This window comes from Verticillium nonalfalfae (assembly GCF_003724135.2).
Source record: "Verticillium nonalfalfae strain VnAa140/NRRL 66861 chromosome Unknown scaffold_40, whole genome shotgun sequence".
Lineage (NCBI taxonomy): Eukaryota > Fungi > Ascomycota > Sordariomycetes > Glomerellales > Plectosphaerellaceae > Verticillium > Verticillium nonalfalfae.
The window spans coordinates 117,540-135,780 of NW_021167265.1; the positions used below are offsets into that span (position 1 = coordinate 117,540).

The 18,241-nt window shown below is 56.9% G+C and overlaps 7 protein-coding genes across 7 annotated transcripts; 3 read left to right on the forward strand and 4 right to left on the reverse strand.

Moving 5' to 3' along the window:
• Positions 1 to 708: 708 nt before the first annotated feature.
• On the reverse strand, positions 709 to 2,152 carry PMI1 (Mannose-6-phosphate isomerase; the record flags this gene model as incomplete). Its single annotated transcript, XM_028640203.1, has 2 exons — positions 709 to 1,923; positions 2,006 to 2,152. 2 exons carry the CDS (start codon positions 2,150 to 2,152, stop codon positions 709 to 711), a joined length of 1,362 nt encoding a protein of 453 aa, XP_028495607.1.
• Positions 2,153 to 3,396: 1,244 nt separating this feature from the next.
• On the forward strand, positions 3,397 to 4,701 carry D7B24_006063 (uncharacterized protein; the record flags this gene model as incomplete). Its single annotated transcript, XM_028640204.1, has 1 exon — positions 3,397 to 4,701. The coding sequence occupies one exon, from the start codon at positions 3,397 to 3,399 to the stop codon at positions 4,699 to 4,701; it is 1,305 nt and encodes a 434-aa protein (XP_028495608.1).
• A 1,107-nt stretch (positions 4,702 to 5,808) lies between these two features.
• On the forward strand, positions 5,809 to 6,575 carry ARF6 (ADP-ribosylation factor, Arf Arf6; the record flags this gene model as incomplete). The annotated part of the gene is made up of 3 exons (XM_028640205.1): positions 5,809 to 6,058; positions 6,185 to 6,331; positions 6,412 to 6,575. The coding sequence occupies 3 exons, from the start codon at positions 5,809 to 5,811 to the stop codon at positions 6,573 to 6,575; spliced, it is 561 nt and encodes a 186-aa protein (XP_028495609.1).
• Positions 6,576 to 8,436: 1,861 nt separating this feature from the next.
• D7B24_006065 (uncharacterized protein) lies at positions 8,437 to 8,910 on the reverse strand (the record flags this gene model as incomplete). The annotated part of the gene is made up of 1 exon (XM_028640206.1): positions 8,437 to 8,910. The coding sequence occupies one exon, from the start codon at positions 8,908 to 8,910 to the stop codon at positions 8,437 to 8,439; it is 474 nt and encodes a 157-aa protein (XP_028495610.1).
• A 776-nt stretch (positions 8,911 to 9,686) lies between these two features.
• D7B24_006066 (uncharacterized protein) lies at positions 9,687 to 13,914 on the reverse strand (the record flags this gene model as incomplete). The annotated part of the gene is made up of 4 exons (XM_028640207.1): positions 9,687 to 9,694; positions 9,753 to 9,806; positions 9,899 to 13,587; positions 13,652 to 13,914. The coding sequence occupies 4 exons, from the start codon at positions 13,912 to 13,914 to the stop codon at positions 9,687 to 9,689; spliced, it is 4,014 nt and encodes a 1,337-aa protein (XP_028495611.1).
• Positions 13,915 to 14,575: 661 nt separating this feature from the next.
• RIB1 (GTP cyclohydrolase II) lies at positions 14,576 to 15,852 on the reverse strand (the record flags this gene model as incomplete). The annotated part of the gene is made up of 2 exons (XM_028640208.1): positions 14,576 to 14,623; positions 14,680 to 15,852. 2 exons carry the CDS (start codon positions 15,850 to 15,852, stop codon positions 14,576 to 14,578), a joined length of 1,221 nt encoding a protein of 406 aa, XP_028495612.1.
• Positions 15,853 to 17,355: 1,503 nt separating this feature from the next.
• On the forward strand, positions 17,356 to 18,180 carry D7B24_006068 (uncharacterized protein; the record flags this gene model as incomplete). Its single annotated transcript, XM_028640209.1, has 1 exon — positions 17,356 to 18,180. One exon carries the CDS (start codon positions 17,356 to 17,358, stop codon positions 18,178 to 18,180), a length of 825 nt encoding a protein of 274 aa, XP_028495613.1.
• Between the last annotated feature and the right edge of the window lie 61 nt (positions 18,181 to 18,241).

An 18,241-nucleotide genomic window follows, 5' to 3' on the forward strand; every position in this document is an offset into this window, starting at 1 on the left:
CATCTTTCTCTCTGCTTTCCCTTCTCTTTCCCAGTCTTTCTCCTCTGTCTGCTGTGTGTGTTTTCGTCTTTTCATTTGTTGTTTGCAATGGAGCACATGAGATGGGATGACCCAGGGCACGGGAAAAGTCGTATCCTTCTCGTCTTGCGCATTTGTTGATCTCGCCTGCGTTGTCCTGTTCGCCTGTTTGGGGGAACAAGCATCCCATTTTTCTTTTTGGTTTCCCTGGTCGGCCTCCTACTAATTACTGTGGCTCTCCGCCATGGCGAACCGGGGTGTCGGTGCTGGGGTGATTTTTCGAAGCAAGCTGGCAATCTGGATGGGACCGGATTTCCTAGGATGTACAACGGAACGGACAATGCGTCTTATCTACCTCGACTGTACGGGGTAGGACGGGTACCCGAAAAAAAAGAAAGGAAAGACAAAATTGCGGAACAGACATCATGTCGCTGCTGGGGTCTTGTAGGTTCTTTACGCGAATATAGGAAGGCGGAACGGCAACGGGTGAGCATGCAGTGTTCGGCCACAAGGCGCGAGGCAATGGGCTGAGAGGTAGACGAGCCTGTTGTCAACAGGGAGCACAAGTCAGTATCGCGAAATTCATAATCAACAGCACCAACAAGCAAGTTCGCCAGCGTCTCGAAATGTGCGCATCTTTTCATCATTCATGTGGTATCTTCTGCTCCCCTGCTTCTTGTTTCTCCTCTTTTACAACTTTTGTGGCGTCTTTTCGTCCACCTCGCAGAACGCCTTGAAAGTGACAAACTCATCATCCTCGCCGCCCTCGGACTGCAGGACGAGTTCAGCGGTGGAGCCCACAAAGTAGACATGGCCCTCGCTGATCTTCTCAACCGTCGGGCCGACGGCGATGGTGCCGCGGCCAGAGGTGCAGATGATGATGCTCGGCCCATCGAGAGGCTCAAAGGTGGCCTTGGCGGCATCGCCCTTGAGAACGCTGCGGACGACGCTGAATTCGTCGATGGGCGGGTCGTACAAGGCGACGACGGACCCTGAGGAGTAGCCGGCGCGATTGAGCGTGGCGTACGGGTAGTCTTGGGGGGCCATCTTCTGGTCGTCAATGGGGGCGTAGTTGTAGGTGAGCATGTCCACGAGGGTCGAAACATCCTTGAACTTGGGTGTAAAGCCGGCGCGCACAACGTTGTCAGAGGCAGCCATGCACTCGATGATGTCGCCAGAAAGGTAGGCATGAATGTCGTCGGCCTGGAGGAACATGGCCTCGCCAGGGGACAGGGTGATGTAGTTCAAGAAGAAGAAGACAAAGAGACCAATATCATCCGGGAATTGGCTGTTGAGACGGGTGACGAGTTCGGCGAGGACGGAGCCAGGGGTGGAGGGCAGACCCGAGGCTGCAAAGGAAGATCCCTCAGACCGGGCGAGGGAGACAAGGTTGGCCGTTTCCTTCTTGATTTCCTCGGGTGTGGCGGACATGAGGGAGGCGAAGATGTGTTGGAGAGCCGTCTTGTTGCGGTCTTTGGCCTCCTGAGAGCTGTCTTCTTCCGAGCCCTTGACGGTATCGATAAACTCATCCGCCTTGTGATTCTTGACGATGGCCTTCAACGGCGGTACAGACTCGAGGAAGTGGACTATCTCAGCGAGTGGTCTGAAGCCGCAGAGGCCCTCGAATGGGGTGATGGCGATGGTCATCTCGGGCTTGTGGTTGTCATCGGGGTAGTTCTTGGAGTCGCGGGCGTGCAGTTGTTCGGCCAACTTCTTGTTGGGATGGGCCTGGATCGAGAGGGCCTTGTTGATCGACAAGACTTTGAAGAGGAAGGGCAGCTTGTTGCCGTACTTGGCAGAGACGGTCGTCGACAGGAGCTGGGCATTGTCGGCACAAAGATCAACGAGCGAGCGACCGGACTTGACATCTTTGGAAGGGTTGGAGGGATGTGTGCCCATCCAAAGCTGGAGTTTGGCCGTACAAGTTAGCGTCTATCGCAGGTCACTGGTAAGGGGGGGGGGATGTGGGAGGGAGTCTGGCGCGAACCTCAGCGTAGGGCTGGTCAGACTTGACTTCGAAGCCATCGGCGGGCGTCGTGGCAGCGAAGCGCGCAGCAGCCGATTCAGAACCTGTTTTGCCCCATTCGTACGAATTGACGCCGCACTGGAGGCGGATCAGAGGGACCGGCAGCATGGTGGGGATAGACAGAGGATGTTGTGCGGGCGTGGGAACAAGATTGAAAGGGCAACAAGTGGACGACGGCAATAGGAGAGACAATAGACGAGGTATATAAAGTGGCTGCGATGCGCGAGTTTTAGATCCTCGTCAATGGAGGAAAGGCGATTACGAGACAAGGCTCCCGTCTTTGAAGATGGTTTGGCGGGACACAGGCACCTCAAGACCCCGCGGCCGCGCTGTGAGCTCTCGTGGTGGGCGGCAGCAGGAGCGATTGACGTCAGGCAGGGGTCACCCTGGAGAGCTGCTGCCCCGCCTTCCACTGTGCTTGCTTCCCGAGTTGCCAGGAAATTGAGGCTTCCGTCACCCAACTTCGGGCCGGACTATGGCCCGCCGCACTGTGGCGGTTCATACAGTGAGGAGACCTCGACAGAGGAGACCTCGCCAGAGGACAGCGAGTGACTTGGTCCATGCGCTCATTCTCCGACGCGTCTAGGGGAGCCAACATGATCGGATCCATTGACCACTGAAGCGCGCGGCTCGTGTCCTCCACTTTCACCCTCAACCTCATCCGCAACCTCAGCCCGTCCCGTCATCAACGCCGGGGGATCACCAGCTGAGACCATCTTAGCTGTAGAGGTGCGTCAAGACATCAAGACATCAGGGCCGGGCGATTGCGTTCAAGGTTTTTCGTCGGTGGTCGTGTAAGTTTTTGGAGGCGTCGCACAATTTCATTCCTGCATTCGTCTACAGCGCACGGGATATGAACAACATGATTTCCTGGAACGCCCTCTTCATCCTTTCTTGATACCCCCCCTACAATATCACGAGCAACTAGTCGGCTCGAATCTCTAGAGCATCTATCAGTCAGACAGCAGCCCCCGCCATATCAGATCTTTTTCAGTGGCCGGCATTCACAAGCGAATCGCCAAGACGTGGTTGGACAGCCAGACCCCGCTTGTCATACCGTCACTGCATCTGCAGGTGCCACAGGAAGGAAAGCCGTACTTGCCCAGCGAGCAATCATACCAGCTGGAAAGCACTGGTGACGTTCAACCCTACGACTTCTCTTGACTTGTCTTCGGCCTTGGCCTGCTCGTGAGTCGTCCTTCTGCAACCCCTCCCTCAGCATCTTTCATGTCCTCCTGTGTTTCTCTCAACAAGTCATCACAAACTACCAGAGACCAACCCTTCCATCACATTTACACCCCCATCGTTTTTCACACAGACACACGCGCACATCTACACACCCACACGGTTCAATGACTGACCATAAGAAGCCTCCCCGCGCGAACCCGCCGAAAGCTAAGGTCAAGGCTGGCCGAAGAGGCTCCCTGGTGAAGCAGCCCAAGCGCGCAAACTCATCGCTGCCTCCAAGACCCTTAAGCGTAGCCGGCTCAGGTTCCTCGTCCACGCCCGGGATCGCGTCTACGTTCCCGTTGCCTTCAGTCGCCGGCATCATGTCACAACGTCACAGGAGCGGCCGCGGCTCGAATCGCAACAATGGCGGTGGCCACGGTGAGGAGGTCCAGCTCTGGGAAATGGCCAAGCAGCAGATCCACGAGGTCGTTACCGGCGTCAACACAGAGAATGACAACTTGGCCGAACTGCTCAAGCTCGACGCCAAGACGGCAACCGCTACTAAGAATGGCGGCGGTCCCACCGGGGCAGACCTCGCAACAATGGAGCAACTCTGTCGGTCCGGTGTGAGGCTGTCGGAGACCAATTCGAACACCATCCGCGCTCTCATTGAACAGCTCACGCTCCTCAAAGCAGTCCAACAGGCCAACCACAAGGAAGCTACCGAGGCCCTGGCCGCGCCGACGGCGTCACGCACTGGCGGCTCGTCGCGGAACCGCGAGACGGCGAGCGCTGCCGCCGCCGCCGCCGCCGCGGCGTCCTCCCTGTACGACTTTGACGGCGCGGGGGACTCCCCGGTGCCTAGCCCCATCTCCAGTGGGCGAAAGTACGGGGACCGGTCGAGCAATCGCGACAGCGCGCGAGACAGCAACCGGGACAGCAATCGAGACAGCATCCCTCCCAAAGCCGATAGTGTTGAGCCGCAGGGATCCACGGGCAGCGGCACAGCCGGCTCATCTTCGGGGGTGCTGCCGGGGTCAACGACGGCTGGCAACGGGCCCCGCGGCAAGATCACCTTTTCCAAAGGTGACAAGGTGGCGTTCAAGCGCAAGAAGGAAGAGCCGCAACAGGGAGATCCGCCGTATGACTGGATACTCGGCGAAGTTGTCGGCGTCATTGGCGAAGGCAAGAGCCGGCGGTACAAGTGCTTGGACGTGGAGCCGGAGGACCCGGCCAAGGCCAAAGAGTTCAAGACTTTTGCGTCCAACATGATCCCCATCCCGCTGGAGAACTCGCCAGGTCTGTCCAAGCTGGAGCCTCGGAAGATGGTTCTCGCCCTGTACCCGCAAACGACGGCGTTCTACGCGGCCAATGTCGAGAGTACGGAACCGGACGGTGTGACGGTGAATTTGAAGTTTCACGGGGAGAATGATTCGACGACGACGCATCAGGTCGAGAGGCGCTACGTGCTGGAGTATCGGCCATGAGTGTGATGAGCTACACGGTGGGCCGCACGGTGAACCGTGGATCACACGGTTGAGGATTCTAGCGGGGTGAACAAGGTGTGATTATTTTGGATGCCAGCCGGGCGTACGACGGCAGCTTGCCCTGCGTCGTAGGCATGTTCACTACGGTACTCATTGAATGCCATCAGCGTTTTGTTCAGCAGGTGTGTGATTGTGCATGGTGGTCTCGCAGCAGAGTCTGATGCTCTAGTGCCCATGTCCCCCTGAAATGGGTAAGAGCGGTGTGCTCGGCTGGAGGTCGATCCAGATCTGTGGAGGACGCCGAGAAACGCTGTTGATAGTGCTGTGCACGGGCCCCGCGTACCTTGCAGATGGTCAGTGGTCTCTGCCGCTAAAGTATCCCATTGGCCAAAGGAGGCAGGCAGACCCCGCGCAGCCCTCGCCGTGGCCCCTGACAGGTGTGCCTTAGGTACCTACTCCAGTATCTAGGTACCTACCTAGACACCTACAAACGCGCCCACAGTCCCTCACCACGGTCCCTATGGGGCCCTCTTCAGCAGTTGCGCCCGCTAACAGAAAAGACGGGGTGGGGGGGCGCGAAGGGGGGCCACAAGGACGGGAAATGCCCACGCCCCCTTGCTTGACCCTGCAGACCCCTGACGCGAACCCAACTCGGGTGCTCAGAAGGAGATGGGAAGAGAAAGACGTTCCAAGTCCCGTCCCATCGCCAAAGTTTCGAAACACCCACACCACAACTTGGGATTCACCGCGCTGTCCATCGTCCGCTCCTCCACCCACACCCCATCAATCTCGTTTCCCTCTCCTCCTCCTCCTCCTCCTCCTACACCTCTCCTCCTCCGCCCCTCTCCTCTCTAAGTAGTAGCTTTACGCGACCGGCAACCTGACCCGCCATCGCTTTTCGTCCCAAGTCTGATTGGAGCTGCCTCCTATCGATCGATCGTGACCGTATCCTCCCCTTCCTGGCCCTCTGGTCCCCGACGAAAGCTTCACGCTCGCCCAAGACAGCCCTATTCAAAGAACCCTCGTCGTCCCTCGCGACCGATCGCCCGACCCCGACATACAAACACTCATCGAGCCCAGTCGCCAACACCAACCAGACCACCCACAATGGGCGGCCAACTGTCCAAGATGATGGGCAAGATCTTCGGATCCAAGGAGATGCGCCTCCTCATGCTCGGTCTCGACGCTGCGGGCAAGACGACCATCCTCTACAAGCTGAAGCTCGGCCAGGACGTCACCACCATCCCCACCGTCGGCTTCAACGTCGAGACCGTCACCTACAAGAACGTCAAGTTTAACGTCTGGGACGTCGGCGGCCAGGACAAGATTCGGCCTCTGTGGAGGCACTATTTCAGCGGTACGTCCCTTAGACACCCCAACCCAATGTTTCTTCTCCTCAGTCATCTCTGCGGCCTACAGCGCGACTACTGAGGGTAGAGCCGCGACCAACAACAACGTATACCTGTACTGACAAACTGCCCAGGTACCCAGGGTCTGATCTTCGTCATCGACTCATCCGACCGCGCGCGCATCGAGGAGGCCAGGTCCGAGCTGCACCGCATCATCAACGACCGCGAGATGAAGGACAGTCTTCTGCTCGTGTTTGCCAACAAGCAGGATATCAACGATGGTACGTTTGTGTCTTCTTTTGTTCTACCACGTTGAACACGACATGTGTCGGGCATCCGCTGACCGTCTTCTTCCCTGCAGCCATGAAACCCCAAGAAGTCACCGAGGCGCTGCAGCTCTCCAAGCTCAAGGACAAGGTCTGGTACGTCGTGCCCAGCTGCGCCACCACCGGCGAGGGTCTGCTCGAGGGCCTCGCGTGGCTGTCGAACAATGTCAAGGCCCCGTCTACGCCTGCGAAGAAATAAGACCTTGTCGAAAAGAGAGTCGCACGAAGAGTGCCAATCTCGGCCTGAGATTATGTTTGTTTCAACAAAAAGTATGCCCGACACCTGCTATATCCTCTCACGACCGGACGGAACCGAACATGCTTGACGGCAGCGCAATCGACACGGGAGTGCAATCTACTATCGGGCATTTTCTTGTTGCGCCGATGCGGAGCGACTTGTGCCAGACTCAGGGTCAGCGCGAGGAGTTTTGGCAGCAGGGAGACGTGCGTTTGTCCCACGTCTGCGTCTCTGCAGCTGGCTACTGTCTGTATAGTGCAAGAATGGGTGAGGGCGGGCAAGAAGGAGACACTTGGCGCTCTTTTGTGGCGGTGGACGCGGGCGGAAGTTGTTTGTCCCCCTTTTCTTTTATCCCACCTGGACCCTTTGGTTTTTTTTGGACCCTCAACCCTTTTTTTTTTATCTGAAATACCCGAGCTTTTTATTCGCGTACTTAATATGAGGGGGCACAACAGGAGAGCGTGTGTTGGGACGAAAAATAGAGAACAAGATTTTGGTGCTTACTGTTGCTGCTGCTGGCCGGTTTGATGTGTTCTTCCCTCGAGGCTGGATGGCCTCGTGTCCTGGCATCTCTCAAGAGGACGGGGCTTGCATCATCGACTGATTCTGGAATGCAAGTTTCCGTCTGCTTGTTCCCTCATTGATTTGAACACGTCGCTGTCAGGGGCAATATCACATGTGCGATCAACGCGGGAGAAGGCTGCCGGCAGATGGTGGCCATGGTTAGATCCAGCTGGGCGACTGCACCTTTCATGTTTGCCGCAGGCAGTCGAGTTTGGCATCCTATATATCAAGAGTACAGCTCGTCCCTTGGTAGTGCTCAGACCGAAGGTCGGCCAACCATATGTGCTGTTGGTTCTAAGCGCTACGCGGCCATTGTGATACCCTATGGACGGAGGGCACGACCATGTTCGTTTTCGCGGGGCGAAGCGAACGAGCAAGGTGAGATTATGGGCCGAATGGGGACGTCGAGGAGACACCGAGCGTGTGCTTACACCAGACTGCGTCTGCACTATGGCCAGCTTGCGTATGGCTTGTCTGTTGCGTATGCAAGGGCAGCTTCTGACACAAAGTCAGAATCAAGCCGCACACAGTCTTGGCCTTGTGATAAGTTGTCCGACATGATGGTTTCGTCTTCGCGTCTTCACAAAATGAGCTCTTCTTGAAGGGACATGGTGACCGACAGTGGGAGGGAGGGAGGATTGTTGTACACGCCCATCATAGTCAACGCTGCCTGCTCTCGTATACAAGCGGGTAAGTGATCAGGACACCCGGCAGTCTGACATTCTATCGCCTGTCTTGATGAATTTCTCCACCCTCCTTCTCAAGACATTCATTTTGTGTCATACACAAATAAATGTGGCATTGCTATAGTGGTGTAAGCGATTAAATCAGTCGGGTGGTTCTGACACCAATGGCAGTGGTCCTTGCATGCGGCAGAGGCATTCGATCCGGTCGAACAGTTCACGCGTCGACGAAAATGTCATCCGAGAAGACTTCCATGGAGGCGTACCTCTGGGCGCCACTCCGAAACGATAAATGTCATGAGGTCTTGGGCTCGTTACAATATATACAAAGCAAGATACGCATGTACCACCGCCCCAGGAAACGCCACGCGTCCCAACGCAACAGTGCCCAAGCAGGAAGCCGCCCATGCCATCCATGTCGCCAACGGTGACCTTGCTACAGAGCTCGCTCTTCGGTCGTGGTTCTCCCATCCCATGTCATACCCTCGACCGCGGCGCAATACGCAGGCCTGGCCAGCCATGCGGCGTCGTCGTTCGACCGGCCATGTACCGCAAAGCAAACACGCACTCATGATTCACGTCCTTCGAAAAAAGCATTCGATCCCCGGAAACCCCACCGCCAGCAGGGCGGCGATCAACGCGGCAGCCACCATCGCCGCAGAGCCCACGCCGGCCGTCTTCTCCGCCCCCGACGACGCGGCGACGGGGATCAGAGGTCTGTGCCACCCGCAGTGCGTCGTCGTCGCGTACGTGGCGCACGAGTAGTACGTCGTCTGGCGGAGGCCGTGCTCGGCGAGGTCGGCCGTGGCCCGCGGGGTCGTGGCCGGGTCGGCGGGGAAGAGGGCGTCGTAGTCGGGCGGGCCGGCGGGCGTTGCGGCGGGATTGATGAGGAGGTAGACCGGGGAGGGGATCGGTGTGCTTGTCGCTGAGGGCGAGGTGACTGTCGTCGTCGTCATGGTGGTTGAGTTTGCGGCTGTTGGGAGGGCGGCTGTGAGATATGCGAGGAAGAGGATGGCGAAGATGCGCGAGAGACACCTTGATTTCGCCATTGTGCAGTTGTCTTCTTATTCTTCAACTTCTTGTATCAAGGACGGTAGCAGGCTGGTTGCGTTTGACGGGTTGTGCGATCTCCAGGACCGTGATGATTATCTTGAGGTAATGTCTCCAGGACAGCGTATGGAGGCAAGTATATACAGAACCGGTCGCATAGAAACACACTGCGACAAACAAAGAATGGAAAAGATTGGAGATGAAAGGCACCATGAAGCACAAGGGGCAGATGCTCCAGAAAGGCGAGGATGGGGTATATCACCAAGGCGCGGGTCTTCCGCCTCTCAACGCGTCAAAGAAGTGCCATCAAGTGCGCGTTCCATCCTGACGAGCTGAACTCCAAGCCCCTGAGAGATCAACTATGACGATTGACAATCGTACGGAGTCAGTCAGCCTGCTTTGCGTGTCTGCGTATGTCACCCTCGTTGTCACCCAGCTTGCTGTATCCACTTGCGCGACAAGGGAGTCATTCCTGTCACAGCAAGCGCAGATTGGCGAACTTTCGCTGGTGACAGAGTCAGTAAGCTTTTTGAATTTACGATGGTGTTGTACTAGAATTGACCTTCGGTTGGTGGTGACTATCAGCGACCTTTATGCAGGGGTTAGTAGTGGTCACAGCCGCGGGGCCACGATAGCCACTCAATCGACCCAACATTCGCAAACCGCCACAATTCGTTCGACTAGATCCAAACTGCAGTGAAAGGCTAGAATGACTCAAAGAGCTTGAATTTCTTCGATATCTTGATTATGAAGTAATGTATGGGTATCATCTTGCTCAGACTACTTCTGGTGTCCACATGAGTAAATTCCTCCTTTCCCACAAGCTCTTGGACGTTCTTACTGTACACAGGGCCTAGACTCATGCATCCCGCATCGCGCTGGCTGCACGTCGTCCCTTTCCACTTTTAGCAGCGCTCTTGGACTGGACTGTCGCGGAGACTGACGTCCGCCCTTTCTGAGGCAGTTTACCCATCTTGGTAGGCATACTGACAGCGCGGGACTTGGCCTCCTTCTTGCGCTGCGCCTGGTTCTTCTTCCCCTTGAGGGCACCTTTCAAACTGCCCTTGGCACTGGCTTCATCCAAGCTCGCCTTTTCATGCTGCTCTGCCTCTCCCTGGGATTCTCGGTCTGACGACAGGGTAATGACCTGACTGCCTGGAGGTATCTGGAAATTTGGCTTCTGACCATCAGCAGGCCGAGGCGTGTTCGAAAACAGTCGCTTCTTGGGCGTGCCTAGCAACGCTTCCTCGCCCTCATCTTCGTCATCGATGCGGCGCATAGCCTCCTCATACTCCTCATCCTTCAGTATCTTTCTAATCAAAATGGACTCTGCCGTCGTTCGGGAGGGGCTTTGCGTGCCATGCGAATTGTGGGAGGCAGCGGTCGCCCAAATTTCACTGACGGAGGGCAGTGACAGACTCGGCGATGGCGTCTCAGATGCAATGTTTTTGCTTGGCGTCTTCAACAGGGCTTTTGCCTTCGGCGTCGAAGCCGAGAAACCATGTTCCCCCTGTACTCCCGATGGAGGTACCGCATCGGTAGCGGCGAGTGTCATATCGGCGGGGATGAGGTCGGTGTGCAAGCTTCCTGCCGGGCTGTTTAGGTCTTCGGTATGGTTGTCGCCTTGCTGAGATGGCTGGCCATCCTGGAGACCGTCCAAATTTTTGTAAGCCTGGCGAGGTGAGGGAATGGTATCATGGTACTGCCTAGAGTTGTGGGATACTTCTTCAGATGCCGATGGTTGTTCTGCCGTGGATCCGATCTGTTGTGAGACGACCGGAGAAGAGCGTGTGCTCCGAGGTTGTGCATGTCGGTTTGCATCCTCCTCTTCATGATTCTGCTGCGTAGGACTAGCAGCATGCTCCAAAACAGCGGCACTGCTACCAGAACCTAAATCACCCTGCATACCGTCAGCCTCCACGGGCTGTTCCGCCGTAGTTGTCATCATTTGATCCTCATACCCGTTGGCAAGTCTCTCGTCTCGATCTCTGCCTTCTTCGTACTGTGTCTCCCGCACGACACTGTCAGTCCAGCCATCCTGCTTCTGGGTACCTGCAGCAAGTAGAACCTTAGGCTCGATCAGTTCGTTGAACCGTACATCACGATAGCCATCGTCAACCTCGTCTTCATCTTCGTCTTCGTCGATATCAGGGGCCTCAAACTTGTCGTATATGCGCTTGCCGGTGCCTTGGTCATACGTCTTCTCGGGCTTGTCAAGCCCTCTGTCCCTCATGGCCAGAAGCAGTCGTAGATCGGCGCCGTCGTTACCTGCGACCTTGACAACGACAGCCGTCACGTTGGAGAGCTGAGGTTGCCAATTTGTCTGCCCGGAAAGAATCCACTGCTTCCAGGTGATTACCATGTACGGCTTTGCCTTTCCGGGGGCCAGGTCTTTCAGTGTGGACAAGTCTGCTGGGAGCGGTGGCAAGTCTTCGACATCAGGCACATGTCTATTTGCTTGGGCTTTCTGCGCTGGTAGAGCCTCTTCTTCGGGAGCGTCATCGTACTGGAGAACAATATCATCCTGCGTGAAGTCCCCTTCTGTGGCATATGATGCATCGTGACTGTCATCTCCGAAGGAATTTCTCTGCTTCTTCCAGGCTTGCGAGTCATCCTCCTGGTAGAACTGAGAAGCATTCCGCTGAGGTCGCTTGCGCTTGCCCTTCTTCTGTGACGGATCGTACTGCTGCTGAGGATCCCACCGCTGCACAAAAGGGAATGGCGGTTCAGACAGCACGATGCCTTCGTCACAGCACTCAACCGCGCTGCAGTTTATCTTCTGGCGCCAGGCGTCCGGGTCTTCCTCCTCGACTTCTTCGGTAGCCTGCACTACTGCTGCCGCCTGACTGCCCTCTGCGTCAGTAACGCGAGGGTTGATATGTGGTCGCACATCCTTCATCAACCTGGTGCGCAACTTCTCTTCGTCAGCTTTAGTCTTTGGGTTGCGGAGACCCAAAGCGCCAAACAGCATCCGACGCCCCGCATCGACATTCAACTTGGTGCGGCGACTTGCTGCCGACGAGGTCGCGTCCAAATGTTCGCTTGGCCCGTCTCTGTTTTCAACAGCGCCTACTGGGGACGTTGAAGGACTTGTGATACCTGATAGATCTGCGGGTGCAGACTCGGGATACTTGTTCAACTTGAGCGGACTTGCCGATGGTACGGATGTGTCTACTTCCATCATATCAAGGAGTGCCTTTTTCCGTGCCAGTAACTCTGCTTCCTCCCGAGATTTGGAGGCATCAGGCGTGGAAGCGGCAGAAGGCTCATTGATGCTCAGTTCTGATTGATCTCTGGATGCCATTTTCTTGGCCAACCGTCGCCTAAGGTTTCTCTTTTGTGTCTTACGCATTCCATGTCCTGGCGGCACGAGCGGCTGGTCATCGTTCTCGACAACGGAGGAAGACGGTTGTGGTGCTGACACAGCGGCTTGTTTACTTGATAGACTAATCGGAGCCTTGCTGGTCAGCTCTTCAGGCTCCGATTCGGAGCTAGAGTCATCGCTGCTACTGTCACTGCTGCTGCTGCTGCTGTCTTCCTCAGAAATTTCCGTAGCTAGCGTATCTTGCATAGGGTATCGGATGACAGTGTCATCATTCTCCGAGAGATCACCATCTGCGATTGTCGATACCGGTACGGCTTTGCGCGAGACAGCTGTCCTTCTGGAAGGACTGTAATCGGAGCCCTCCGAGTCCGAGGACGATGAGTCTGAGGAGTCAGATGAGGAGTCAGATGATGAGCTATCATCGTTGGCATCATCTGCATCAAAATCCGAGTCGTCGTCCGAATCTTCGTCCGAGTCGATAGCTAGTCTCTCTCGTGGTTTGTTTCTTGTGTCCAGATCCGAGTCCGACTCGGAACTCGAGTTGGAGCTGGAGCTGGCACTCGATGAGCTGCTGATGGATGCCACATCGGGTGGACCAGGGTTCGACGGTCGTACAGGGCTCGATTGATCCTGTTGGAGATAAAGCTGGCGGTCTAGACGACGATATGCCTCCCAGGTGTCGTAGTGGCTTTCTATCAAGGCTTGAGAAATTTCTTCAACGGACTTTTCGGGAAAGGAGATACGCAAAGAGGCGATCCATGCCTGAACGGTCACGAGTTGTGGCTGTAGAGGAGACTCTGATATCTGCTGAACCTGGTGAGGCGGCAGTTGCACCTCATGGTCCTCATGATCGCCCTCTACAGCGGCATGGTCCTCCTGAATGTCCTTGAGCTCGTCAAGTAAACTCGCCTCGTCATCTTCCATGACCGACTCGCTGTCAGAGCTTTCACTGCCGGACTGGAAGTCATCTGCTCCGAATTCGTCCTCAGCACCCTCCTCATCCCTAGTAATGTCCTTTGAGTCCTCGTCTCGTTCGGCGTGGAATCTGACATTCTTGGAGTGGCCCTTCGTGGAACGATCATCTTTGTCATATTCTATGAGTAAAGGGGATCGGTCCGCGTCTTCGTCTGAACCGTCGGGAGGATTGGAGGCGGCAGCATCGTCATCGCTTTCCCATGTAAGTCGGGCTCGCTTTCGGGGCGGCAGTTCCACTTGTGGACGGTCGCGTGGCGTTCTGAGCCAAGGTCGGCCGAAAGCGAGGCCATCAACGAGATGTTTGCCGTCGAAGGAGACCTGGTGTCTCCCACTGAGACGGCGACGCTTGATGTCCTCGGTCAGGAGGGATCGAATACTGCGGACAAGAAGTCAGTAAGCCGTTCACGTACACAGGTATTTGGAGGGGCCGTGGCACTTACATCACCTGATCGTCGTCCTTCAGGACCTTGGAGACTTGTTGGAAGTGCAGACACTCAAAAGGTTCGCCGTCAGGACCCCTTAGCTCAACGGCGTAGTCCTCGAGACCCCACTCGCCGCTCTCAAGGGGAATGGCCTCGTCGACTTGGGCAATCAGCTTTGCGATGGTCCAATCGGGGCCCGTGGGCACGTTCCACACGAGCTTGACCTCAGGGACGCCATGACGGCGGACGAGCAGTCGCAGACGGAGCTCTTTGTCGGACATGGTGGATGCGACGACGCCAACTGCGGGAAGAGCTTGCTTCACGTCATATGTTGGAGTTCTGTCCCGGTAGCGACATGAACAAGGCCGTCATGGGCATGTAGAATAGGTCACCTGCGGTCGATGTGGTAGGTGAAAATCAAGGTCGACGGTTGGCGGTTGGGTTGGCAGGTACGCATACGCACCTCAGGACACAAATGTGGAGTCCCAGCTGCTTTTTCCAGACAGTTGGACGCGTGGGGAAAGCACGATGTGTACAAGGGTAGTCGCGTTTGGTCCATGGCGGCAGTCACGCCCCACTCTCAATCGCTCTTGCTGCAGGTGCATTCTCATCTTGCATATGTCCTTCCTAAACTTCCTCCACGAGGTGGTTGGATATTTTTCTGCAGTACTTCTGACGCATGATGTGAACATTGCGATTTGCCTTCTTGGTCCTTGCGAATGTCAATTTCTTCTCGCCATAAGGCGGCTCGCTTCACGCCGTACGTCACCGTGCAAAACGAGGTCCTGTTAGGCTTGTTTCATTGGTACAACCTCTCACTTGCCTGTCATGTGCAAGTCTATCAGGCTAAAGAAGGCGCCCCAAACGGGGCTGCCGCAAAACTCCATCAAAATGCTAAATGCTCCCAATCCAACTATGTTCCCTTTGACCTGATGATCGCTCTCAAGAAGGCACCGTGCCCGAACCCAGCATGTGGCCCATCTTCTCGATCTGCCGATTGTTAGCGATGCTCTCGAGTACGGCTGGGTCGGGAAAAGGCTACTGACCTTGGTCTTCAGGTATCCCTCCACCTCCTCGCTTTTGAACCCACCCTTGCCCTTCCAAGACAATGGCACCATGGCGACCCTCTCCCGCACCCTGACCTCTCGGTTCGGCCCTTCGACAGCGCGAATTTTGTCGGGGTTGTTCGTCAGCAATCGCACTGCGTCCTGGCCCAGATCAAGCAACATGGCTGTCGCCAAGCCGTAGCTGCGGGCGTCCGCGGGGTGCCGCAGCAGAAGGTTGGCCTCGACGGTATCGGAGCCTAGGTCCTGGAGGTTGTACGCCTTGAGCTTCTCGCCCAGGCCGATACCGCGACCCTCCTGTCGCAGGTAGATGATGATTCCGCCATTGTGGTTTTCCGGCAGACTCATCAGCCGCGCCGCCTCGTCGAGCTGCTCGCCGCAGTCGCAGCGCGCCGACCACGCCGTCTCGCCGGTGTAGCACTCGGAATGGATGCGCACGAGCGGTGAGCCCGTCGGCGCAGGCGGCGCCTCCTCACCCTGCTCCTTGGATGCGGAGTCAGGCGTGGAGCCAGTGCCGCTGGCCATGCCGCTCGTTGTGCGACCGGGGAACAGGCGGCCCGTGTATGCGCCGCGGACCATGCGGTCCATCTCGGTCTCACCCGGCTGTACGGCGTCGAGTGAGGTGCTGCGGATCTGGCGCCCAAAGACAATGGCAAGATGTTCCTTGTTGTCGACATCGTTACTGTAGAGGTGAAGGAACATTTCGGTCCCGGCGACGGTCGGAATTCGCGCGCGCACAATGCATTGCACTTTGGGGAGGGTCTCGAGAAGGCGTGGCTTCTTGCTGCCGCAGCCTCCGGTAGGGATGGAACTGTCGACGGGCACTCCGCGCGGGGCGGCCTCGGTGGTGGGTGTCGCTGTACCTGGGGTCGCCGGGGGTGTGAAGGCGGGCGAAAGCAGCGAGGGCGGCGGTTGAGTGGTGAAGGCGGGGTCGTGAGGTCGTAGGGGCGTGGAAGCTAGACTGGGCAATTCGTCGACATCGGGCTCTTGGGTAGTTTGCGTCTTGTCATCGCTCTGGGGGACCGGGCGCTCGAGGGCTTGTGTCCGAGGTGAGTAGAAGGATGGGAGATGGGGTGTGTCCTCGTGCCACCCATTCCGCGCAGCGCCGCTTTCGCTGGCGTTGCCGGCACCTGTTGATGAGTCGAAGGCGGGCATTTTTTGGCGGGGTATTCGCCGAAATCGCTTGGACGTGATACAACAAGAAGGGGGAAACGTGTGTAGGACAGAGTGCGACGAAGGGTACTGGTAGCGTTTGACAATGGCTTGAGAGACAGCAGTTGTTTGCGAGATGGTGGTTGTTGAGAGGGAAAGAAGTCGTCAGCTAATGCCGGAGATGGATCGACATGTGGTGGTGTCCAGTCATGACTCCGCTTCCGCCCGACCACCGAGACACTGTTCAATCGACAATGGTGCGCGGGGTGTGGGCATCTTGCCGCCAGACATGGGCAAAAATTATGAAATGCTGACCGCTATTAATCAGCCAGCATCCGTCTCCCCAAGGCCCGCTCCCCGCCTTTCTTCGCCGAGGTTCTCCTGGAGTGTCCGGCCGTCTTTCAGGGTTCTTCAAGGGTTTTTAGGGGCCCCCCCGCAGCGTGCAGACGCACACATGTACAGCGCGCGGCAACTTTGACGACCCCCCCGCCACTCCATCTTCCGTGGATTGAGCCGAGTGCAGGCGCGCGCCGGTTACGGCGATTCCTCATGATCAATGCCGACGTCTGGCCCCAGTGTCGGCCGCTGGATGTACCCACGGGCGTGTCATGTTTCTTTCGCTACAACATGCAGCAGAAAGGTACCTGATGATGACCAAGCCAGCAAAGCGACTTTCATCCAATTGTGTTCCTCGGCGACACCAACCTGACACTGCCTACCTTACCTTAGGTACCTAAGGTTAAGGTACGTAGGTATGTACGTTGTTAGCAGCTAGGAAACAGCTTGATGAGGCCCTGCCACGAGGCAGCAAAGAGTCACAATTTTTCATGTTTCAATCGTCTCCGGCAGCAGTCGACGCGATTCGGCCAGCGCAGCTGAGTGCTGTCCAGATTGGGGCCATCGTTGCCACTGGCGATGCCAACGCGCCGCCATCGCCACCAATTCATTGGCCACGAGCCACCCACACTGTGACTGCATCCCCATCTGGGCACCTCTCTCGTGCCCGTTTCACAGCAGAGCCACGAGTTGCTCTGCCCTTGAGCAGCCATGCCTGTCGTTGCCTGAAGAAGTGTTTTGTTTACTTCCCTGCAAATGAATAAGTGGCCAGCCGCCGATTGCCCTGAGAAGAGGACTGTGGAGTGAAGCGTGCATCGACGTCTCCCCTCTCCGCCTCTCCAGACCAAAACATCCAGGTTACGTGCCCAAGAAACTTCTCATAAAGGACGCCGTTTCTGCTGCTGTCATTCATCTCGAACTCTCTCTGCATGTACAACCAGTTTTCAGCTCATCCATTCCGTCGTTCTTCATTACAGCGCCCGAGCCTGAGCTTTCCAGTGGTGCCTTCATTCTTTGGGCATCATCCGGAGCCAGTTCTTTGTTTTTTTATTTTACTCCCAACTTGAGGCGTATCATCTTTTGCATTTTTGTATTTTGCATCATCGATCGATCCACCGACTTGATCTTGACCCTGTCCATCTACTTCTCCTCCCCAACCGTCTTTACATCATGGACACCCAAATGCCCACCCCGATCGCCTGGCTGCTACCCGCGAACAACAACCGTTGGGCAGCTCAAGCAACACACATGGTCGGCAACAGCGCGAGACGCATCCACCTCGACCGAGCCCTCGACGACATGGTCCTCGTTGGGGAACACCAAGACGCCAATATCATCACCGTCGAAGAAGACGACGACGACAACTCGGCATCCGACAAGGAGAACGAAACGGTGCTCACGCCCAAGCGTCCCAACGCAGCCCTCGCCCTGACCTTTGACCACCGGCCCAAGGGCCTCCACGGCTTCGTCATCGGCACCGACCCCCGCACCTGCGACATTGTGCTGCCCAAGCTGCGCGGCATCAGCCGCCGCCACTGCCACATCACCTTTGACGCCGAGAAGCGCCTCGTCGTGCGCGACACGTCCAAGCACGGCACCGCCGTCTGGTACGACGGCCACAGCAACGGCTACCGCCGCCGCACCTGCTGGCCCCTGAGCAGCGGCTTCTCCTACGGCTTCCCGGCCATGGTGCGGACCATTGTCATCGACATCCAGAGGGTGCGCTTCCAGGTCGTCGTCAACGAGTGCCTGCCGCGCATGGACGCCTACGAGGACCTCGTCGCGGGCTTCCTCTCCTCCGTGGCGGCGGCGAGGGCGGTGGCGCCGGCTCGGGAGCCGCCGCGCCGGGAGAACTCGCTCGTCCCCGCGCCGCTGCGCGTGCAGCGTCCCGTCTTTGTCAAGTACGCCGTCGAGTCTGGCGACGACAAGCAGCCGGACACATATCTCTGGAACAGCGCGAGGCCGTGGGAGCCGATGGTCAAGGTCGACGCGTGACGGGACTGCGGCGTATGGGGTTGGTTCTCATCTGGCATGAGTAGTTCCCTTGGTTGTATGA